Raw genomic sequence first — 25,274 nt, 5'->3', positions numbered from 1 at the left:
GGATTGGGGGTTATAGATAGGTCTATGGCTTAGTAGGTATAGAAGTGATCGGTGCAACTTGTGGGCCGAAGGGCCTGTTTGTGCTGTAGTGTTCTATGTTCTATCTCAAATGCTCTTCCTCAATGATTTGAATTTTTTTAATGTTAACAGAAAAAGTTGCCGCTGATGGTTCTCTCGCAAAGCATGCAGGAAGGAATTACCTACTTGGGGGATGACTCTCTCATCGTGTAAGTAACTCTGACAAAGTTGAAGCTGCTTTTAAGCTTTTTTTGGATAGTGTATCAAAACTTCGCACCTTCAAATAAAGGGGAAAATCTATAAATTCTGGATATCTGAAATGAAACAATTGTTGTAAAAGCATAAATGATCATTCAATATCTGAAGAAAAAGCACAGATTGATGTTTTGGGATCTTGATGAAGGTTAATACACGTGCATGCATGTATTGCATGTCCCTCTTCTCCAAAGAAGTCAAAATCTGTCTTTTTCCTTCATAAATTCTACCTGATCCACAATGGATTTTTTGTTTGTTTTTATTTCAAGTCGTCTTCCTATGGAACATACGTAAGAACATGCAAATTAGGAGCATGAGTAGCCATTTGGCCCCTGCAGCCTGTGCTTGTATATGATAAAATGATGACACATCCGATTGTTGTCTCGACTCTACTTTTCTGTCTATCCTGATAGATTCTTGATTAACAAAGGAATCAAAAGTTATCTAAATTCTATCTTAAATGTGTACCCTGCCTCCACTATTCCTGGAGAAAAGAATTCCATGGATTAACAACCCTTTTGGTGATAGTGACCACAGTTCAGTTACGTTTACATTAGCAATGGAAAGGGGTAGGTATATACCGCGGGGCAAGAGTTATAGCTGGGGGAAAGGAAATTGTGATGCGATTAGGCGAGATTTAGGATGTGGAAGGAAACTGCAGGGGATGGGCACAATTGAAATGTGGAGCTTGTTCGAGGAACAGCTACTTGTGTGTCCTTGATAAATATGTACCTGTCAGGCAGGGAGAAAGTGGTCGAGCGAGGGAACCATGGTTTACTAAAGAAGTTGAATCTCTTGTGAAGAGGAAGAAGGAGACTTGCGTCACGATGAGATGTGAAGGCTCAGTTAGGGCACTTGAGAGTTACAGGTTAGCCAGGAAGGACGTAAAGAGAAAGCTAGGAAGAGCCAGGTGGGGACATGAGAAGTCTTTGGCAGGTAGGATCAAGGAAAACCCTAAAGTTTTTTTATAACTATGTCAGGAAGAAAAGAATGACTAGGGTAAGATTAGGGCCAGTCAAGGACAGTAGCGGGAAGTTGTATGTGGAGTCCGAAGAGATGGGAGAGGCACTAAATGAATTTTTTTTCCTGCATGAACACTGACGAAAAATAATGTTGTTGAGGAGGATACTGAGATATAGGCTATTAGACTAGACGGGTTTGAGATTCATAAGGAGGCGGTATTAGCAATTCTGGGAAGTATGAAAATAGATAAGTCCCCTGGACCGGATGGGATTTATCCTAGGATTCTCTGGGAGGCTAGGGAGGAGATTGTAGAGCCTTTGGTTTTGATCTTTAGATCATCATTATCTACAGGAATAGTGCCAGAAGACTGGAGGATAGCAAATGTTGTCCCCTTGCCCAAGAAGGGGATTAGAGACAACCGTGGTAATTATAGACCAGTGATCCTTACTTCTGTTGTGGGCAAAGTTTTGGAAAGGATTATAAGATATAGGATTTATAAACATCTAGAAAGGAATAATTTGATTAGGGCTAGTCAGCAGGATTTTGTGAAGGGTAGGTTGTGCTTCACAAACCTTATTGAGTTCTTTGAGAAGGTGACCAAAGAGGTGGATGAGGGTAAAGCAGTTGATGTGGTGTATGTGGACATCAGTAAAGCGCTTGATAAGGTTTCCCATGGTAAGCTATTGCAGAAGATATGGAGGCATGGCATTGAGGGTGATTTAGCAGTTTGGATTAGAAGTTGGCTAGCTGTAAGAAGACAGGGTGGTGGTTGATGGAAAATGTTCATCCTGGAGTTCAGTTACTAGTGGTGCACCGCAAGGATCTGTTTTGGGGCCACTGCTGTTTGTCATTATTATAAATGACCTGGATGAGGGCATAGAAGGATTGGTTTGTAAATTTGAGGGTGACACAAGTCGGTGGAGTTATGGACAGTGTGGAAGGATGTTGCAGGTTACAGAGGGACATAGGCTGCAGAACTGGGCTGAGAGGTGGCAAATGGAGTTTAATGCGGAGAAGTGTGAAGTGATTCACTTTGGAAGGAGTAACAGGAATACAGAATACTGGCTTAATGGTAGTGTAGATGAGCAGAGACATCTTGGTGTACATGTGCATAGATCCCTGAAAGTTGGCACCCAGGTTGATAGGGCTGTTAAGAAGGCGTACGGTGTGTTAGCTTTTATTGGTAGAGGGATTGAGTTTTGGAGCCATGAAGTCATGTTGCAGCTGTATAAACCTCTGGTGTGGCCGCTTTTGGAGTACAGTTCTAGTCGCCGCATTATAGGAAGGATGTGGAAGCATTGGAAAGGTTGCACAGGAAATTTACCAGGATGTTGCCTGGTATGGTGGAATGGTCTTGTGAGGAAAGATTGAGGGACTTCAGGCTGTTTTCGTTAGAGAGAAGGTGATTAAGAGGTGACAATAGAGGCATACAAGTGAGAGCCGTTTTCATCGGATGGAGATGGCTAACAGGAGGGGACATAGCTTTAAACTGTGGGGTGATAGATATAGGACAGATGTCAGGTAGATTCTTTACTCAGAGTCGTAAGGGCGTGGAATGCCCTGCCTGCAACATTTGTGGACTCACCAACATTAAGGGCATTTAAATGGTCATTGGATAAACATATGGATGATATAGGAGTAGTGTAGGTTAGATGGGCTTTAGATTGGTATCACAGGTCACGCAACATCGAGGGCCGAAGGGCCTGTATTGCACTGTAATGTTCTACGTTCATCCACTTGGGAAAGATTTGAAAAACAACAAAGAATGATTAAGAAAGCAATGAAGTCCTTCGAAACTAAACTAGCTCTAAATATAAAAAATGGTAGTAAAAGTTTTTACAAATGTATAAAGAGTAAGAGTGTAGCTAGAGTGAATTTTGGAGTCTTAGAGGACGAGAGGGGGGATTTAATGGTGGGAAACAAGGAAATGGCTGAGACTTTGTGTTTTGTGTCGGTCTTTATGGTGGAGGACACAAATAGCTTACCGAATATTAAAGATAGAAGGTTGGTAGGAGATGAGATCCTTTATACAATTACTGATACTAAAGAGGTAGTGCTTGGTAGACTAATGGGACTGATAGTAGACAAGTCCCCGGGACTGGATGGAATGCATCCCAGGGTATTGAAAGAAATGGCAGAAGTAATAGCAGATGCGTTAGTTGTTATTTATCAGAATTCGCTAGACTCCGGGGAAGTGCCAGTGGATTGGAAAACAGCTACTGTTACGCCGCTGTTTATAAAGGGTAATAGACAAAAAGTGGGTAACTATAGGCCGGTTAGCTTAACGTCCGTAGTTAGGAAAATGCTAGAATCCGTCATTAATGAAGAAATAGAAGGACACCTGGAAAAGAACGGTTTGATCAAGCAGACACAGCATGGATTCATGAAGGGAAAGTCGTGTTTGACGAATTTACTGGATTTTTATGAAGATGTGACTAGTGCGGTAGACAGAGGGGAACCAGTGGATGTGGTGTTTTTAGATTTCCAGAAGGCGTTCGATAAGGTGCCTCACAAAAGGTTGCTGCAGACGGTTAGGGTACACTGAGTTGGGGGTAAAGTGTTAGCATGAATTGAGGATTGGTTATCTAACGAGAAGCAGAGTTGGAATAAATGGGTGCTTTTCTGGTTGGCAGTTGGTGACTAGTGGCATGCCACAGGGATCGGTGCTATGGCCTCAACTGTTTACCATTTACATAGATGATCTGGAAGAGGGGGCTGAGTGTAGGGTAACAAAATTTGCTGATGACACGAAGATGAGTGGAAAAGCAAATTGTGTGGAGGATGTGGAAAGTCTGCAGAGAGATTTGGATCGGCTGAGTGAGTAGGCAAGGACCTGGCAGATGGAGTATAACGTTGGCAAATGTGAGGTTATCCAATTTTGAAGAAATAATAGTAGGATGGAATATTATTTAAATGGTGAAAAGTTGCAGCATGCTACTGTGCAGAGGGACCTGGGGATCCTTGTGCACGAATCGCAAAAACTCAATCTGCAGGTGCAGCAGGTGATCAAGAAGGCGAATGGAATGTTGGCCTTTATCGTGAGGGGGATAGAATATAGAAGCAGGGAGGTCTTGCTGCAACTGTACAAGGCATTGGTGAGGCCGCAACTGGAGTAGTGTGTGCAATTTTGGTCCCCTTATTTGCGAAAGGATATATTGACCTTGGAGGGAGTACAGAGAAGGTTCACCAGGTTGATACCGGAGATGAGGGGGTTAGCTTATGAGGAGAGATTGAGTAGACTGGGCCTGTACTCATTGGAGTTTAGAAGGCTGAGGGGGGGGTCTTATAGAGACTTACAAGATAATGAAGGGGCTAGATAGGGTAGAGGTAGAGAGATTCTTTCCACTTAGAAACAAAACCAGAACTAGAGGGCACAGCCTCAAAATAAGGGTGGTGGGGGCAGTTTAGAACAGAGTTGAGGAGGAACTTCTCTTAGAGGGCGGTGAATCTCTGGAACTCTCTGCCCATTGAAGTGGTGGAGGCTACTTCGTTGAATATGTTTAAGTCATGGGTAGACAGATTTCTGATCGATAAGGGAATTAAGGGTTATGGGAGCAGGTAGGTAAATGGAACTGATCCACTTCGGATCAGCCATGATCTTACTGAATGGCGGGGCAGGCTCAAGGGGCTAGATGGCCTAGTCCTGCTCCTATTTCCTATGTTCACTTGTCCAGCTTCATTTCTTGACACTAAATCTAGAATTGCACTCCCTTTCATTGATGTGCTACGTATCCTCCCCCTGCCGCCAGCGCGCACGCACGTGCGCACACACACACCCTTAAGTAATATTGATGGAGTTGCTTCATGCTGTTTGATGACGTAGTCAACTGTGAGATTAAGGGTGTAAGCTGGAATATGGAATTTGAAAATAGTAGTACTGAAGTCGAATCAATGTTACACACTAATTAATGTCATAATCAGTCTCATTTTTGTGATGCTAGTCATTGTTATGTGCCCACAGAAATTCCTGTGGCTGGCCACTTCCTATTGGAAGTTTGTGCACATCTTGGACACCTTACTGAAGTGTCATTGACCATGCAACTTTGTTAAAAATGAAATTCTTCTTGCTTTATTTTGTGATAGATTATTCAGGTAAGGTAACAACTTTCTCTCTGGGCCTGGATGTGCATGTCACCAAGTCTCCAATTCAAACCAGTAGCCTGTGTGTACATTTACTTGCTGTATAGTTCATTGCTACAGTTTCTTTCTGTTTGATTTCCTGGTGATTAAGGAATCTCTTTTCATGGTGTAACTTTTCTGATTTTAGGATTTTCTTTTGAATGTATTCATATCTGTCAGCATTATAAAGCTGTGTAGTGGAGGGGCACAGAAGGAAAATCTAACACCAGTTTCATTTGTATTGGGAAATTCTTAAACAAGAGCTGGTCCAGAAAGTATCTGAATATTTTCCTGAGCAATGTCAACATTATTATTTTGTGACCATGATAATTTTTGCTTTGGTTTCAGGAAATTGCTGGAAACATGTTCTGAAGCAGAGAATAAACTGGCATTTGAGCTTGCCTGTTATGAATCACAAATTGAAAGAGATATCCTTGATCCATTCAGCAATCTGGCTGAAGTGAGTAAATCTTTGGATGCTTCCCCATTTTGTTCTCCCAAAACAGTTATATTAAAGTGTAGCTTTTGTTTTATCTCTAAGTCACTCAGCTTCAGAATACCCTTTCATCTGTGGATGATACTCCAGCTCCACCTTTGTTCTTATTGCCCAGATTTTCAGGTTGAAACCACTTATTTTTACTGCTCAAACAGAAGGCCAAAACATAATACTGAAAGGAATAGTAGCAAATATCTGTTTTGTTACAATGGCTTTTATTTTTTTTTAAAGATGGAGATTCCTAACATTCAGAAACAGAGGAAACAGTTGGCTAAACTAGTACTAGACTGGGACTCTGCAAAAATGCGGTGAGAGATTTTGCATTGTAATTTAAAGAGGTACTCTAAAGTCCATAGTTGGAAGTGTAGTGGGGCTCTATGGTGTTCAGCTGTTTACAAACTTTGTTCCCTTCAAGATGAAGAACTTGGAATTTTAATACTGGCTTTTTATCACAGTCTATAGCGAGGGCTCCAGTGTGCTAACTGGTGGCACAGTCCAGAGCACTGAATACAGCTTCACACAAACAGATATACTTCCAGATTTGATTTCAAATAATTAGCATATACCAATCAGAGATATACATTTGAAACAGGAGTTATCTATATCCACTCATAATTATTTGTCCAATTGCAACTTGTGCCCATCTACCTAATTATAATATCACCAAGCACATATTTCTTTCTACACAATTATGAAATTATCTTTCTAACCAATAGTTTATCAACTGCCCTGTCCCATTGTCTCTTGTTAGAACAGACACTGACAAGTTACAGCTGTATATAATCCAATCGAGCTGTGTGTATGCTGTATGATTGAGCCCTCCCTTGTAACTAGGAGTTTTATGGTTCTCAACACTTATCTGGGGCTGCTTTAATCAGGACCTGTGGTTTTCTCATAGTTTTCCTGTGTGACTGAGTTTAGTAACTTGCAGCTTATGGTTTTAAAACTTGTGCGGTTATAAACCCTTTCAGGGGTGACATTTTGGAATGAGATTAGATTTTGAAATTTTCAGCTTTGACACTAGCCAGCATTCTCATCAGTAGCAATACAACAACCACTGATGACTCTAAGATTATTTTAATCATTGTATTCAAACCAAGCTAAGGACCATTTTTTAAAAAACAAAAAACCCAAAATGAGGTTTTGAAAAGATTTATGAAAGATGAAAAATGAGCTTAATAAAGTGAAACTGCTGCTGATCTGTTCCTTAAAGGTGAACAGACTAGTTTGAATTTAGGGTTTTGGTGAAGTTGGAACAGGCTTGCATCTGAGGCCTAAGAAAATAATGCACTGTTTTGAATTCAGCTAAGGGATCTTAGTTTGCTTGGTGGAGTCTGGTTTGGGCTTTGAGGAAATGGATTTGATTTGGAATGTAATTGCATGGGCCTGATTTGTTTCAGATACAATCAAGCACACAAAGCTGCATTTTCAGGAGCTAATTTCCCAGCAGTAGCAGCAAAGGTGGACTCGCTGAGAGAGGAAATGGATGAAGCTGGAAATAAAGTAGAACTGTGTAAGGTATGTTTATGTGGTAATCTGAATGCAGACATCAAAAGTGTGTTTTGTTAACCATTGATGTTTAATGGTTTTATTTTTAATACACACCAAACCAGCCATTTGATCTCTTACCATTCCCTGATTAGTAATTTGTTCTGTAACTTAGTGGTACAGAGGGTTGCAGAAAATTCCTTGATCCTACATTTTGATGGAAGACTTTCAAATGTGAGCTTATGCTCATTATACAAAAGAAGATAGACTTATTGGGTGACCTTTCTCAATTTGGCAATGGGTATGTTTAAAACTGTTGCTCATTGCTTGGAGGTATTTTTAAATGGTCAAAATTATAGTTTCTTATCCTATAAAATCTGTTTTCACAAATGCAGTAAATCTATATTATGTGAAAGAGGTCGAAGTGTTCACATGATCAGTTACAAACAACACTAATCTAGAAGGGGCTAAAATGATATCTATTTGGGGATTGTGTTTGAATAACACCTACATTCTTCTCTTGTCCTCCAAATTTCTCCCCTCTGAAATTACTGATTGCTGCAATTAATGGTTCTGGTGGTGTCCTCCATTGTCACCCAGATGGTCATTCTGCATGTGAGTGCAGATATTGTCGGTAGTTTAATTTTCTTGACCAAACCAAATCATGGCAGTTTACATGTGAGTCCAAATACAGATTGCTCCTGAATGAAGCTCCCAGTTCAGTTATCAGCTTCACCTAGAACCTGAGGCCAAACCATAATCCAACATGATGGGGAGTTAGGCGAGGATTGTTAAGCATTGACTGGAAAGGCCCGACAAAACCCTGTGCAGTTTTGTGAAACTTTGACTAATTGCCAAGTGAATATGAGATGGTTGTATGAATGCAATGCTACAGGTGGAATATCAGGGTGTTATACTGTCTACCAATTTCCATATATCCTACAAAGTATTTAATCTCATGGAAGCAGACCATTCAGCCTAACAATACAATGCTGCTGTTTTATGCTCCAATTAAGCCTCTTTCCACCACTCCATCAACGTATCAACCTATCCCTTTTCCTCCTCTGTTTATTTTGTTTATCCTTGAATGGTTTGATACTCTTTGCCTCAATTACTCCTTGGGTAGAATTTTAGGGGCTATAAAATGAGGTGAGCCGTGCAGAAGTCCATCAAGTTTAGCCGAACTGGAAAATCCTGCCAGTGGAAGGGGCCATAAAATTTCCTCCTTTGTTTTCACAAGTTCTACATTCTAACCATTTTCTGGTAAGGAAGCTTTTCCTGAATTCCCCATCGAATTTATTTGTGATTACCATATCATTGTGGCCCCCAGTTAATGTGCAAGTGGAACCAATTTCGTTGCGTCTACTTTGCAAATATTTTCATAAAGCTAAAGATCCCTATCAGACCTCCATAATCAGCTTTGCTTTCTGGAGAAGAGTGCAAGTTTGGGTCTTCTGTGGTTGAGTAATTTGATCAGCCACAACCTTATAGAATGGTCTAGCAGGCTCAAGAGGCCGAGTGGCATACTAGAAGCATAGGAAAATAGGAACAGAAGTAGGCCATTCAACCCATTGCACCTACTCTGCCTTCAGCCAGTCGCACATACTCCGCCATTCAATACTGTCATGGTTGATTGGACACTTTAATGCCTTTTATGCACACTATCCCCGTAACACTTTGTTATTGTTAATCAGAAATCTATCAATCTCTACTTTAAACGCACACAATGACTGAGCTTCCATAGCTCTCTGGGGTATAAAATTTCAAAGATTCACAACCCCTTATGTAAAGAAATTTCTCCTCATCTCAATCCTAAATGGTTATTTTGAAATGGTGGTCCCTGGTTCTAGATTCCACAACCAAAGGAAATAATTTACCTGCATCTGCCCTGTCTATTCCTGTAAGTATTTTGTAGGTTTCAATAAGATCACCTCTCATTTATCAAAACTCTAGTGAATACAGGCCCAGTTTGCCTAATCGCTCTTCATAAGATAGCCCCACCAACTCCAGAACAAGTCTGGTGAACCTTTGTTGCACTCCCTTTCTGGCAGCAATATGTTTTGAGATAAGGAGACCAAAACTGCACATACTGCTCCAGGTGCAGCCTAACCATTATACAATTGAAGCAAGACCTCATTACTGTACTTAAATCCTCTTGTATTAATGGCTAATATTCCATTAGTTTTCCCAATAGTTCACTGAATCTGCATGTTAGTGCTCAGTGACTATGGATAAGGACATACAGGTCCCTTTGTACATCTATACTTCCTAATTCCTTACCATTTAGGAAATACTCTACACATCTGTCCCTTCTACAAAAGTGGATTACTTCATATTTTTCCACATTATATTCCATCTGCCACATTCTTGCCCTTTCAGTAAGTATCCAAATCTGCCTGTAGCTGCTTTACATCTTCTGCACAGCATACAGTCCTGCCTAACTTTTGTATCATCCCTGAACTTGGAAATATTACATTTGGTCCCAACATCCAAACCGTTGATGTATATCGTGAACAGCTGGGGTGCAAGTGCTGATCCTTGTACCCACCAACCACAGTCTGCTGACATGAGAATGACCCATTTATTCCTACTTGTTTTCTACCTGTTAGCCAATCCTTAATCCATATCAGTGAATTGCCTTCTATCCTATGTGCTTTTATTTTTATAGTTAACCTCCTATGGGGGACTTAAGCAAAACCCTTCTGAAAGTTCAAATATAATCGGCTGTCCTTTGTCAGTTTCGTTAGTACCATCCTTAAAAAACTCCAAGTTCATCAAACATGATTTCCCATTTGTAAATCCATGTTATCCACTATATTCCTTATAAGGTGAAATGTCCTCCTGATATTCACCCCATAAAGATCTCTTCAGGATTTTGTATGTTTCAATGAGATTACCCCTCATTCTTTAAACACCAATGGGTATACTTGTTCAGCCTTTCTTCAAACCTTTCAACCCTGGAATGAGTTGAATGAACCTTCTCTGAACTGCTTTCAACACTATTACATCCTTTTTCAAATAGAGTCCAAGACTGTACACCGTACTCCATTGCGGTCCCTCCAAGGTCCTACATAGTTGCAGTAAAACATCCTTTCTATGTTATTCCATTCCCCTTGCAATAAATGACAACCTTCCATTTACATTCCTAATCACTTGCTGTGTCTGTCTTCTAACTTTTGTTGATTCATGCAAAAGAATTTTAAACAGTAGAAGCTTAACTGCATCAGTAACCCCTCAGATTTGATGTAGCAGGTAAACCTTGCAGCAGATTTAAGAAGTCATGATGTTTCTTCCAGAAAAAAATCTCTTTGTGAATGTTTGGTAAAAAATTAGATGGATTTTGGACAACAAGGGATATGGGGAATATGATGAGTAGTTTGAGCTACAAAAATGGTTGTTGTGAGGTTCGTTGCTTCCTGAATTAAATTTGGGAGGGGAGAATCAGTATTTCATTGAAATACCACATTTTAATGCAGGGACTGGATGCAGGGTCAGATATTATTCATAGTTGAACTGACTTCCTTTTAATTCCTGTTGGGACTAACCAACTTTTCCCTAAGCCTAAGGATCTTTTACATGGAGTGATTTTAATACCAGGAATGGACTTCCTTTAGTTTGAATATGGCAATGAAAGGCCACTATCTTTACTGATGCAGGAATTCCAAGCGTAATGGGCGGAATTCTGATCAAAAATCCCAGACAGAACCAGATTTTGATACTAGAGCATGTGTTTTGTTTTAAATATGACCCCTGCCTGTAGGCCTGCTTGGCTTGTGGGTTTGGCTTCCTGTCAGGCCAGGACTGCTGTAGCAGAAGTTGCAGTGCAGGAACAGGTTAGGTTGTGTTGCTGGAGTGGCAATTGAGGAAGTGGTGTCAGCCATGGCTCAGTTGGTAACACTCTCTCATGCTCCACTTGCGTCCAAAAATCAAAACTGCAGTACTGAGAGCGCGCTACACGGTCTGTTGAATGAGCTGTTAAACCTAGACCCTGTTCTGGTGGATGTAAAAGATGCAATGACACTACTTCAATCAAGAGCAAGCAAGTTAAACCTAGTATCTGGCCATTGTTTATCCCTCAATTGACATCACGAGAAAAGCATTATCTAGTCATAATCCCGTTTTTTGCAGGAGTTTGCTCATATTGGCTGCCACATTTCCTACGTTATAATAGTGACTACACTTCAAATAGTACATAGTTGGCTGTAAAATGCTTAGAGATGTCCAGTGGTTATGAAATGCACTATGTAAATGGAAGCTTTTAGTTTCTTTATGGGGTAGTAAAGAGTGGCTTGTTTGAGCTGGAATCAGCATTATGGTTGACTATGGATGTTGGATATAGGTTGGGTGATGAGGGTTGGTCAGTAATAAGGAAGAGTGGGTCTTAAAGGGATGGAAGCAGGTTAGCTGGAGGAGTTGGAGATGAACCACTTCTGTTTCCTTTTTCCCACAGACATTGTCAGAAAGGCGCTTAGATTTTCCAAACGGCAAGTTTTGCCTCCCTCACTCCAGCTGCTAGGTTTCCCATGACCTGGAAAACCTGGCAAGCCAGGATTAAATGTAATCGGGACAGGTCTCCAGATGAAAATATTTAAATGAGTGGACTGCCTCTTGAAGCTGTTTGTTTGCCTATCTCTGTCCTGTCCCCATTAAAACTGGAAGGGACGGATTTGGTTCGGGTTTATGTTTGAGATTTTTTTTTACATCCTATTGGACTGTTTTGGGAGGTTGTAATTATAAACCTCTAACCTCTGGTGACCACCAGACAGAGCAAGAAAGATAGCCAGGTAGTGCAGGAATCTCCTGTGACCATTCCCCTGCAAAACAGATATACTCCTTTGAATACTGTTGAGGGGAATGACTTCTCAAGGGAAAACAGAAGCAGCCAAACTTGTTGCACCATGGTTGGAACTGCTGCAGAGGGGAGTGGTAAAAAGTGTGCCAGTGCAATTGTTATTGGGGATTCAATTGTAAGGGGAACAGACAAGTGTTTCTGTGGCTGCAAATGAGACTTCAGGATGGTATGTTGCCTCCCTGGCACTAGGGTCAAGAATGTCTCAGAGCAGCTGCAGGACATTCTGAGGGGGGAGGGCGAACAGGTAGGGGTCATAGTACATGTTGATACAAGCGACATAGGTTTAAAAAAGGATGAAGTCCTAAAAGCAGAATACGGAGTTCGGAAGGAAGTTAAGAAATCAGACCTCAAAGGCAGTGATCTTGGGATTACTACCAGTGTCACTTGCTAGTCAGAGTAGAAATGAGAGGATATATGGGATAATTACGTGGCTGAAGAGGTGGTGTCAGAGGGAGGGTTTCAGATTCCTGGGGGAGGTGGGACCTGTACAGATTGGATGGGTTATATCTGGACAGGACTGGGACTGATGTCCTTGGGGGAGTGTTTGCTAGAGTGGTTGGGGAGGATTTAAACTAATATGCCAAGGGGATTGGAGCCTATGTTAGGAGCCCAAGAAGGAGGCAGCAAGGACAAAATGTGGGGAGAAGGTTCCAATTACATCAAAATCAGAAAAAAAGTTAAAAGGAAGGAGAACTCGGGAGAAGTGTTAGAATTCAAAATGAAGATACAAAAACTAGCATAAGAGTACTTTATCTGAATGCTTGTAGCATTCGAAACAAGGTAAATGAGTTGACAGCACAAATCATTGCAAACGAGTATGATTTGTTGGCCATTACAGAGACATGATTACAGGATAGTCACGACTGGGAGTTGAATATCCAGGGGTATCAGGCTGTTCGGAGGAACCAACAAGAAGATAAAGGAGGTGGTGTAGCACTGATATTTAAAGATGATATCAGGGTGGTAGTGAGAGATGATAAAGGTTCTATGGGGGGAAAAAAAAGGTTGAATCTATTTGGATGGAAATCAGAAGTAGTAAGGAGAAAAAAATCACTGATAGGCGTAGTCTATAGGCCACCATATAATGACATCATGGTGGGGCGAGAAATAAAGAAATAACAGATGCATGTAAAAATGATACAGCAATTATCATGGGGGATTTTAATCTACATATCATTTGGTCACACCAGATAGGTCAAGGCAGCCTTGAGGAGGAGTTCATAGAATGTATCCGTGATAGCTTCCTTGAAGAGTATGTAATGGAACCGACAAGGGAGCAAGCTATCCTAGATCTGGTCCTGTGTGATGAGACAGGAATAATTAATATCTTGCAGTTAGGGATCCTCTTGGAAGAAGCGATCACAGTATGGTTTAATTTAAAATACAGATGGAGCATGAGGAAGTAAAATCCAATACCAGTGGCTTGTGCTTAAACAAAGGAGACTATAAAGGGATGAGGGAGGAGTTGGCTAAGGTAGATTGGGAGCAAAAGCTTTATGGTGGGATAATTGAGGAACAGTGGAGGACTTTCAAAGTGACCTTGCAGTGCTCAGCAAAAGTATATACCAGTGATAAGGAAGGACTGTAGAAAAAGAGATAATCAACCATGGATATCTAAGGAAGTAAAGGAAGGTATCAAACTGAAAGAAAAGGCATACAAATTGGCAAAGTTTAGTGGGAACCTAGAGGATTGGGAGATCTTTAATGGTCAGCGGAAAGCCATAAAAAAGCTATAAAGAAAGGTAAGATGGATTATGAGAGTAAACTAGCTCAGAATATAAAAACAGATAGCAAAAGTTTCTACAAATATATAAAATAAAAGAGTGGCGAAAGTAAACATTGGTCCTTTAGAGGATGAGAAGGGGGATATAATAACTGGAAATGAGAAAATAGCTGAGACATTGAATAGGTATTTTGTGTCGGTCTTCACAGTGGAAGATGCAAATAACATGCCAAAAATTAATGACAGGAAGGCTATGGCGAGTGAGAACCTAGAAACTATCATTATCATCAAAGAGGTACTGTTGGGCAAATTAATGGGGTAAAAATAGACAAATCTCCTGGCCCTGATGGAATGTATCCCGGGGTACTAAAAGAGATGGTGGGAGAGATAGCAAATACACCAGTGGTAAGTTACCAAAATTCGCTGGACTCTGGGATGTTTCCCACAGATGGGAAAACAGCAAATGTGATACTACTGTTTAAAAAAGGAGGTATAGACAAAAGACAGGTAGCTATAGGCCGGTTAGCTTAACTTCTGTAGTGGGGAAAATGCTTGAATCTATCATCAAGGAAAAAATAGCAAGACTTCTGGATATAAATTGTCCTGTTGGTAAGACGCAGCATAGGTTCATATAGGGCAGGTCATGTTTGATTAATTTGGTAGAATTCTTTGAGAACATTACATGTGCAATGGACAATGGAGAACCTGTGGACGTGGTGTATCTGGATTCCCAGAAGGCGTTTGACAAGGTGCTGCACCAAAGACTGTTTTTTAAAATTTTTCCAAACCACAGCTTTATTTGTTGTGTAGGTACACTGGTACTTTGTGCAGTGCTGGAGGAAGTCATTCTGGAACGTCTGGGCTTTGGGGTGGTCCCTTCACGGACTCTGTTCCTGAATCGACGCTACACCTCCTTCAGATGCTTCATGTGGCCTGTGCCAGTTGTGTTTCTACTTTTGGCCTTAGCACTCCAGTTATACTTCCTCTTTCTGTTGGCAGGGTGGGCACATTCACCGCTGGTTGATTTCTGCAGGTGAAATGCTTTAGCCCCATGTCACCACAAGAATTGTGGGTGTTGTTCCGCCTCATACCAAATGACGATGATCCCTTTGTCACAAGAGAATAAACTAGATAAAGGTGCACAGTGTTACGGGTAATGTATTAGCAAGGTTAGAGGATTGGTTAACTAATAGAAAGCAAAGAGTGGGAGTAAATGGATGTTTTTCTGGTTGACGATCAGTGACTAGTGGTGTGCCTCAGTGATCAGTGTTGTGACCGCAATTGTTTACGATTTACATAGATGATTTGGAGTTGGGGACCACGTGTAGTGTGACAAAATTTGCAGATGACACTAAGATGGGTGGAAGAGTAAAGTGTGCAGAGGACGCTGAAAGTCTGCAAAGGGATATTGTTAATCTAAGTGAGTGGGTGAGGATCTGGCAGATGGAATACAATGTTGGTAAAGGTGAGGTCGTCCATTTTGATAGGAATAACAGCAAAATGAACTATTACTTAAATGGTAAAAATTGCAGCATGCTGCTGTGCAGAGGGACCTGGGTGTCTCTGTGCAGGAATCTTAAGCTGTTGATTTGCAGATGCAGCAGGTGATTAAGAAGGCACATGGAATTTTGTCTTCATTGCTAGAGAGATGGAGTTAAAACAGCAAGATTATGTTGCAGCTCTAAGGTGCTGGTGAGGCCACACCTGGAGTACTGTGTATGGTTTTGGTCTCCTTACCTGAGAGAGGATATACTGGCACTGGAGGGGGTGCAGAGGAGATTTACTAGATTGATTCCGGAGTTGAGAGGGTTGGCTTATGAGGAGAGACTGAGTAGACTGGGGCTATACTCATTGGAATTCAGAAGAATTAGGGGAGATCTTACAGAAATGTATAAGATTATGAAGGGAATAGGTAAGATAGAAGCAGGGAAATTGTTTCCACTGGCAGGTGAAACTCGGATTAGGGGGCATAGTCTTAAAATAAAGGGAAGCAGATTTAGGACTGAGTTGAGGAGGAACTTCTTCACACAAAGGGTTCTGAATTCTCTGCCCAGTAGTTGAGGCTACCTCATTGAATGTTTTTAAGGTAGGGATAGATACATTTTTGAACACTAAAGGAATCAAGGGTTATGGTGAGCGGGCGAGTAAGTGGAGCTGAGTCCACAAAAAGATCAGCCATGATCTTATTGAATGGCAGAGCAGGCTCGAGGGGCCAGATGGCCTATTCCTGCTCCTAGTCCTTATGTTCTTATAAGGTGAACTAATTACTTCTGTATTTTTGTTCTTTTTTTAATGAGTATAGGATGCAATTATTTTCAAACGCGAAGGAATAAATTCTGCAACAGCAAGTTCTTCTAACTTTTTATTTCATTAATAGGTTGTTTAGTTAAACCATTTTTAACCAATCAGTTGTGTGTGCTGTGTGTTTTAGAATTCCAAAAAAAGTTATTTCTGTTCACAGGATCAACTTGCAGCTGATATGTACAACTTCATTTCTAAAGAAGGGGATTATGCAAGATATTTTGTAACGGTGAGTGTTTGACATAGTGCATTAGTACTGATTATTTAGCTTTCATTCATCAAGCCTTAAGATTTTTGCTGAGATTTACCAGAATTGTTTTGGTAGACTTGAAGTTACTGCTTTTGTAAGCACTGGTGGTAATGGAATTTTTGTTGACAATGTGGGTTCTGTTCTCAGTTATTAGAAGCACAAGCCGATTACCATAGAAAATCACTAGCAGTCTTAGAGCGAGTTCTCCCTACAGTCCAAACTCAGCAAGGTACAGTTTCAAATAAAATGACTTTTTTAGTTGCATTATTCCTGTATGAGCTTCAATTGTGTAATATTTTCTTCTCACTATTTTTATGCCCTTTATTCTGGATAAATTCTTTTTCTGCAATTTTCTATCTGATTGTTCAGCTAGTTCTTTTTCTAATTGATTAATATGAAGTCATTAGTACTTTCTCTATTTTGATCTAATAAATCAATTAATTACAGCATTAAATGGTTTTGGTAAATTTCTTGGGTATCTGTCAAGAACCTGTGAACTCCCCATTGGAAGTGTTTTATGTAACATACTGGCTTATTCAAGTAACCTCCATGCTTAAATAATAAATATTTTAAATATTACAGAGACACCTTAATAAACTGGTACTTCAAGCAATTATTTTGTTAATTGGCAGATTAATTTGCCGTTGCTTGCTCTCACTTAGATACATGGACAGAGAAGCCTGCATTTGGAACAGCATTAGAAGAACACCTCAAGCGTAGCGGTCGTGAGATAGCACTCCCTATTGAGGCTTGTGTAATGATGTTGTTAGAAACTGGTATGAAAGAGGAGGTGAGTGCTGGTTGATTAAAACGTATCTGCACAAGCATGACTAATCAAAATGCTCACTTCCTTTCTCAGGAATATGCAACTCCTGCATCCCATTTCTCTTTAACAATCAGCATTCAATTTTAGAAACTTTAAGTACAACAGGTTCTCAAACTTATTCTATCATTCATTCATATCTTGGCTGATTTGCGTATCAGCTCCACCTTCCTGCCTGCCATATAAGAGAGAGCTGGAGCCACATTGCACCATCTCTATGGTTCACTTTTGTAGCTCAAATTTAGCTCTCAAACATGAGTTATTAAATTTACAGCAGAAATTTTCATGCTTGATGTGTGTAATATGTGACCTGGATGCAGCAGTTTCAGTGATTTGATTATGTTAACAAGCACAGTTATTTTTACAGTGCTTATTCATTCAGCTGTGAATGTGCTAGGACCTTACTCCAACAGCTGCTATTAGAAGGAAAATCCTTGCATAGAATGTAATATATGTTAAGATTCTCTAAATGTAACTTGAAATATAAACAAATGGACATTAACATTTTGATGCAAAGTCCTGGGTTCAGGTTTCTAGTAATTTAACTAGATCAGCAAGGATGTCTTGTTCCAGTATTGCATTTGGCCTTGTAATTGAAGCAATGAAATGAGAGCAAGTGCAGCCTAGCTGAGATTGGATGTATGTGCACGTTGTAGGGAAAAGACTGTGATGCCTAATGATTTAATATCCTTATACTAGGATACAGTTTGGGGTCACGCGAAGAATGCTCACTCATGAGCACCTGCATTAATGGAAAAATTTCCCAACAACAAACTACCTCCATAGGAGAGAGGAGAACCTAATATAAATTTCCTATTTGGTCCAAAATATGTATGGTCTAAACTTTGCCATTTAGTTCTCACTCATTGTTTATGCTCAAATTTAACAGCAACCTCAGGTGAGAACAACAGAGTAATTAAACGCATATATCCAAAGTTGCTTTCAGAGATGAAACTTAACCCATGAAAGCAGCACTCGATCAGCACTGAAGTGGATTAAGCAGTGTGAAGTTTTTATATTTGCAACATTGATATGAGATAAACGTGCCATAGAGAGTTAAGTGAAGTAATTTTATGTCTAAATGTTCTGCTAAGTTGTGATAAAAGTTAAATCATGCTAGTAAAACATTCTGGCACTGAAAATTATAATTATTAGAAGTGTAGAGATTTGTTCTTTCAGGTGTTAATTATTGAAGAATTTTAATTTTTTTTACTTTCTCTCTTTCTCTCTTCCAATCCAGTCTTTTTCCTCTGTTTCTCCTTCTGTACTTTTATTTGTTACTAAATTAGCCATTTTAGCTTACACACCCTTCTCAGTCATTGAACTATTAATTTTACAATACTTTAGTCTGATGGTTGTTTGCCCTGTAGAGGGTGCCATATCGTTTCAATCTTACACCCCCCATCAATTTGCAGTGCAAAATATCACTGGCAAGGCCAAGTCTAACTAAATGCAGACACCATGCTTGGGAGATTTTGGCCCACATAGGCCTACTGAGTTCACATTTGGAAAATGCAGTTTGTAAAGATATTCTAATATCAGAGTCCAATCAGTGCAGAGAAGGCCATTTGTTCCCTCATGTGCATGGCAGCCATTGGTAGAGTGATCATGTCAGTCCCACTCAATCACCATAAGCCTGCCACTTTGTTTTCCTTTTGAAATTATTGATCATCCCTGCTTTCACCACACAAAGTAGGTCATGCTTGCTGTGTGTAAATGTTCTTTCTTACACCCCTGCATTTTTTGCGCAAACCCATAATCTGTTTTCTCTAGTCCTTGTACCATCAGCAAATGGGAACAGCTTTTTTGCCTATTTGTCTAAACCTGTCATGATATTGTCCCCTCAACCTCATTTACCCCAAGGAGAACAGCTTCAGCTTCTCCAATCTAAATGCATAGTTAAAATCACTGTGCTCATAATCATCCTGATAAATCTCCTTTTCACATAAGTGCCGTGATCTTTCCTAAATTGTTTTTATTTCTTAAATTGTGGTGACTAGAACTGGACACACTACTCTGGGGATTAAGTACAGTTTCAGAAAGATTCAGTGTAACTTCCCTGCTTTTGTACTTGGTGCCTCTTTGTTAAACCCATGATACTGTATACTTGCTAAATATTCTCTCGGTATGTCCTGCCACCCTCAAAGATTTTTGCAAGCAAAACCCCAAGGTCCCTCTGTCTCTGCACAATCATTAAACTGGTGCCTTTAAGTCTGTATTGTCTCCTCCTTTCCCTTCTGCCGAAGTGCACCGCTAAATCCCCTCTCTTGTCCTCCAAGGGTCCAATATTCGCTCTAGCCAGTCTCCTTTATATATTTGTAAAAACTTTTACTGTCATTTTTTATATTTAGAGCTAGTTTAGCTTCATACTCTGTTTCCTTTCCTTATCACCTTCTAAGTCATTCTTTGTTGTTTTTTTAAATCTTTCCCAATCTTCTAATCGCCCACTAATTTTAGCCGCTCTGAACGCATCAGCTTTTAATTTAATACTCTCCTTTATTTCCTTCAATTACCACGGCTGGTTATCCCTTCTCCTACAGTTCTTCTTTACCATCGGAATATATTTCTGCTGACTACCGAAAAAGATCTCCTTAAATGTGAGGTTATCCACTTTGGTAGAAATAATAATAGGAGGGATTATTATTTAAAAGTTGAAAAGCTACCGCATGCTACGGTGCAGAGGGACCTGGGGGTCCTTGTGCACGAATCGCAAAAACCCAGTCAGCAGGTGATCAAGAAGGCGAATGGAATGTTGGCCTTTATAGCGAGGGGGATAGAATATAAAAGCAGTGAGGTCTTGCTGCGACTGTACAGGGTACTGGTGAGGCCGCAGCTGGACTACTGTGTGCAGTTTTGGTCGTCACACTTGCGGAAGGATATATTGGCCTTGGAGGGAATGCAGAGAAGGTTCACTAAGTTGATACCAGAGATGAGGGGGTTAGCCTATGAAGAGAGATTGAATAGACTGGGTCTGTACTTGTTGGAGTTTAGAAGGCTGAGGGGAGATCTTATAGAGACATATAAGATAATGAAGGGGATAGATAGGGTAAAGGTAGAGAGATTCTTCCCGCTTAGAAAGGATAGCAGGACTAGAGGGCACAGCCTCAAAATAAGTGGGGGGGGGGGGGTGCAGTTTAGATCGGAGTTGAGGAGGAACTTCTTCTCTCAAAGGGTGGTGAATCTCTGGAATTCTCTGCCCGTTGAAGTGGTGGAGGCTACCTCGCTAAATATATTTAAGTCACGGTTGGATAGGTTTCTGATAGACAAGGGAAGTAAGGGTTATGGGGAGAAAGCGGGAAAGTGGAACTGATCCACTTCAGATCAGCCATGATTGTATTGAATGGTGGGGCAGGCTTGAAGGGCTAGATGGCCTACTTCTGCTCCTGTTTCTTATGTTCTTAGGCATCACTTCACACTTCTCAGTATTGAATTCCATCTCCTGCTTGGCCCCCATTCTGCTAGTCTGTGTTCTGCTGTAGTCAATTGATAATGTGCTGTTCATTTGCCATGCCTCCATATTTGCATCATGGGCAAATATTGACACTTTACTCTATATTCCAATATCCAAGTCATTTATATACATATCAAAAAAAAAGCAATGTTTCTAACATTCACCCTTGGGAACACCACTGTGTCCTAGCTTCTAATCATTTGTCACAACTCACAGTTCATCCTTTTGCCAATTATTTTGGTGACAGACTTCTATTCCATGAGTCTCAATTTTGCTAACTGCCTTTTATGGTATTTTTCAAACACTTTGTTAAAAAACCATATCAGTATCGTCGCTCACATTTGCTTCATCAACCTTCTCTATTAATCAAAAAATTAATTCAGAATAGTCAGACAAAATCTGGATGATCTCAACTTATTCAAACCTCACCAAGCGTTCCTTTTCCTTGATTATTAATTCTAAACCTAACTAACCACTGATGTTAAGTTGATCAGCTTGTAGTTACTTGGCATGTCCTCACCTTTTTTCAATAAGAATATCACATTTCCACATTCCAATCCACTGCACCCACCCTCCCCTCGCCATTTGTAACCTCTAATGTAAGCCGTACAGCCATCAACTTACCCATCTAAGCATAGTCAGCCTTTCTAGTATATCCTGCTCATCAGTTTTGCACCATACATTACCTCCAAACCATCTCTATTCCAACAGATACTTCTGTCAGTATCCTCCCCATTAGTAAACACTAATATGAAGTACTCATCGTACATTCTTGCCTTACTCCTGAGCGCATATGCCCTTTGTTCCTAATAGGCACGACCTTACCTCTTACTGCTGCCTGCTTACTATTTACATGCTGGGAGAAAAGTTTTGGTTTCCTTTCCTATGTTAATTGCCATTCTATTCTCATATTCTGTCTTTGGTCTTATTTTTGTCTTCACTTTCCCTCCCAGTTGATTGATTGTGGCCTGGTTCTCACTTGATGAATTCACCTGATGTACATCATGCATCCTCTTTTTTAATTTCATCATATTTTCTGTCTCCCTCATCATGTGTGATGATCATTTCCCTGTTGTAACTCAGGGGCTGTTCAGGATTGCTGCTGGAGCCTCCAAACTGAAAAAGCTAAAAGCTGCATTGGACTGCTCCACTTCCCAACTTGAGGAATTCTATTCTGATCAACATGCTGTTGCAGGTAGGTTACTTGTGTAAAGGTCCAAAACATTTTGAAGATAACCAGTTTAAGGGTCAGTGAACAGCTCCTCTTGACACAATCAGTTTGAGACAGTCTGCCAGCCAACAAGTGTCACAAAGACACAAGATAGAAACAAGTCCAATTAAGTGAAAGGGCTACAAGGAGCCTTTAAGTAAAGAGGGCCACTGGGGCAAAGATATCTTTTTGGAGCAGTGGTGTTCTGCTTGGCATGGCTATAGATTTGAAATTGTTTTTGTGTGCTCGTGTTTGTGTGCTTCCAATCTAGAGAGAAGGCATCTCAGGTGAGATTGAATCCCTGTGAGGTGGACCATTGTTAAAGCTAACTGAGTGGAGGAGGTAACTTTTCATAGAATTATAGAAACAATACAGTGCAGAAGGAGGCCATTCGGCCCATTGAGTCAGCACCAGTAACAATCCCACCCAGACCCCATCACCGTTACCCCACATATTTACCCTACTAATCCTGCTAACCTACGTATCCCAGGACACTAAGGGCCAATTTAGCATGGCTAATGCTAAGTCGCACATTTTTGAGCTGTGGGAGGAAACTGGAGCATCTGGAAGAAACCCAAGCAGATGGGGAGAACGTGCAAACTCCACACAGACAGTGACCCAAGCCGGGAATCGAATTAAGGTGCCTGGAGCCTGTGAGGCAGCAGTGCTAACGGCTGTGCCACCGTATCGCCCATTTTGGAGAGAATTCCAAGGACAGATTTTTGAATTTGATGCTGGGAATCCCTAAATGAGATTTCAATGAGATTGTTTGACTTTGATTGATTGTTTGGTGCAAAACAAATGAGCAGGATTTCCTAAAAGGCTGACTATGCCTAGATGTAAGTTGACAGCTGTATGGCTTACATTGCAGGTTACGAATGGTAGTGGTGGGTGGGTGGATTGGAATGTGGAAATCATGACATTCTTATTTTTAAAAAAAGGACGCTGAGATTGTTTACTGACATCTAGATGGGTTCATGAGAAATGCATGGACTCTGTCTTAGTTGCATCTGTCATTTACTTTGTAGTATGATGTGTTCAACTACGGTTCTGTTATTATAGAAATCCTACAGTGCAGGAAGAGGCCATTGGGCCCATCGAGTCTGCACTGACCACAATCCCACCCAGGCCCTAACCCCATATCTCTACACATTTTAACCACTAATCCCTCTAACCTACTCATCTCAAGACATTAAGGGGAAATTTTAGCATGGCCAATTAACCTAACCCACACATCTTTGGACTGTGGGAAGAAACCAGAGCACTCGAAGGAAACAGCGACATGGGGAGAACGTGCAAACTCCGCACAGGTAGTGACCCAAGCCGAGAATCGAACCCAGGTCTCTGGAGCTGTGAAGCAGCAGTGCTAACCACGGTGCTATCGTGCTGTTTATGATGTCAAAAGGAACCTTGATGAGTTGATGCATTGCATTTGTAGATGATACACTATAGCCCTGTTGTACTATTGGTGGAGGTGTGAATGTTTAATGTAATGGATAGGGTGTTAATCAAGTGGGCTGCTGTTTTTTGGATGGCATTGAGCTGTTTGAGTGTTGTTGAAGCTGTGCTCTTCCAGTCAAGTGAGGATATTCTATCACAGTTCTCTTCTGCTTTGTGGATGTCAGAAAGGCTTTGGGGAGTCAGGAGATGTATTACTTGTCACGGGATATCCAAACTCTGACCTTTTCTTGTAATCACAGTACTTATGTGACTGATCCAGCTCAGTGACTGATTATTGGCAACATCTTGGAAGGTTAATGGAGAGGATCTTTGAAAATTTGCTGTCATAGATGCTGATGTCTTTGGGATAGTGTAAAATAGTTAAACTCAACAGCCAAATAAATGGATTTTAACTTTCCACACATCTCAGCAGTATTAGACTTTTTTGGTTGAGGCAGGATGGACACTAATAATTTGGGGAGGTGCAAGAAAATGAATGTGGCTTCTTTGGTCTTTAACCGTGCCATTGATTGGGAAGGCAACAGTGTTAGCAGAATAGAACATTTGAGCCATGTTTGGGATTAAAAACTGATGGATGGGGCTGATTGAATACTAACAGTATTCACTAAAGCTCCTTCATGAAGAATGGATACTTGGGAGAGAGGCAGCTAATGCCATTGGAAACATGTCCTGGCATAAGCTAGCAACCTTTGGTAAGGGGGCAGCGCTGAAATAACAATAATTACCCTTTCAACTCATGTCGTGAGGCACATTTTGTTGTCTTGCATTATTCATTAATGTATCTGTTGTACGTAAAAAAATAAATCATTGTCACATTTAGATTTGCTTGATGAGTGCCTTCTTCCTGATAGCCTTTGTCCCTTTTGCCTTAAGGTGCCTTGAAATCATATCTGAGAGAGCTGCCAGAACCTTTAATGACATTCCAACTCTACGATGAATGGGTCCAGGCTGCAAGGTGAGGACTAAGCACATGTTGCACTTGCATTTCACGCAATGCTGTATTGTGTAAATAGTGTGGATATGTTGAACTAGCAATTTCCCAATGACTACAACTTCAGTTCTATTCTGTTGCAGTGTACCAGAATCTGACAAGAAGTTACAAGCCCTCTGGGTAACCTGCAACAAAATGCCAAAGTCAAACAGTTCCAATTTCAGGTACATTTTCTAAATGTAAAAATAGAGCCTACAATCTGGGGCAGATGTGAACGTAGGTGTGGCTATGTTACCGTGAGCTCTGGCACTACTCATCTTTTGATCCTTTCATTTATCCTTATGCACAGCCTGTAGGTACCTAGCCTTGGAGTGAGAACTCAGTATTATGTCCCTAGAAGACTTGTGGTTAAGTTTTCGGACAAAATGCCAAGAAAAGTCATGAAAATCCTCAATGGGAAGGAACAGTCAGAGACAGTTGGGATGAAGCCAAGCTCTTGATATGCTGATTTGGTCAGTGAGTGAGCTCTTAACCTGGCAACGTTGAAGGCATTGTTGCTGATGACTACCGTATGATTAAGATTATAGATGACAAATTCAGCTTTATAGCGCAGAATTTCAATGCTCGTGCTGCTGAACGGCAGAGTACCAATAAGAAGCTTGATGAAGAGGAGGAAAAAATCCGTATCGTTGAGAACGCAGCTTTCTCAGTTGATGCCCACTTTCAATCCTTGAAAAATCAGCTAAATGGCATGTCAGACATTCTGATCGATCTGGAGAGCTGGGGCCAGAGGAGGAGTGTCATGTGACCAGCTTTCCAGAAGGACCTGAGGGTGATCTCTTAGTTAAATCTTTTGAGAACTGGTTACCATGTTTTCTCAATCTTGACACAGCAGCTAGGTGTATTAACCTTTAAGGGGCACATCGTATCCTG

General features: G+C 40.7%; 1 protein-coding gene and 1 pseudogene across 6 annotated transcripts in view; one reads left to right on the top strand and one right to left on the bottom strand.

Moving 5' to 3' along the window:
• The window catches only part of arhgap17a (Rho GTPase activating protein 17a), a 156,062-nt gene that overhangs the window by 94,498 nt on the left and 36,290 nt on the right, over positions 1 to 25,274 (top strand). For all 6 annotated transcript variants that reach the window (XM_080206524.1, XM_080206525.1, XM_080206529.1 and 3 more), the window contains exons 4-13: positions 151 to 227; positions 5,704 to 5,815; positions 6,083 to 6,159; positions 7,252 to 7,369; positions 16,376 to 16,444; positions 16,613 to 16,694; positions 17,128 to 17,255; positions 21,823 to 21,934; positions 24,284 to 24,365; positions 24,485 to 24,565. In XM_080206524.1, coding sequence (XP_080062650.1) covers positions 151 to 227; positions 5,704 to 5,815; positions 6,083 to 6,159; positions 7,252 to 7,369; positions 16,376 to 16,444; positions 16,613 to 16,694; positions 17,128 to 17,255; positions 21,823 to 21,934; positions 24,284 to 24,365; positions 24,485 to 24,565 — 938 coding nt within the window. The remainder of the gene's footprint in view (positions 1 to 150; positions 228 to 5,703; positions 5,816 to 6,082; positions 6,160 to 7,251; positions 7,370 to 16,375; positions 16,445 to 16,612; positions 16,695 to 17,127; positions 17,256 to 21,822; positions 21,935 to 24,283; positions 24,366 to 24,484; positions 24,566 to 25,274) is intronic.
• LOC145355153 (large ribosomal subunit protein eL37-like) lies at positions 13,792 to 15,033 on the bottom strand (annotated as a pseudogene).

Source organism: Carcharhinus amblyrhynchos, chromosome 18 (genome assembly GCF_965287045.1).
Source record: "Carcharhinus amblyrhynchos chromosome 18, sCarAmb.v2.hapA, whole genome shotgun sequence".
Taxonomy (NCBI): domain Eukaryota; kingdom Metazoa; phylum Chordata; class Chondrichthyes; order Carcharhiniformes; family Carcharhinidae; genus Carcharhinus; species Carcharhinus amblyrhynchos.
The sequence above is the reverse complement of the archived record's forward strand: the minus strand, read 5'-3'. Positions and strand labels throughout refer to the sequence as shown.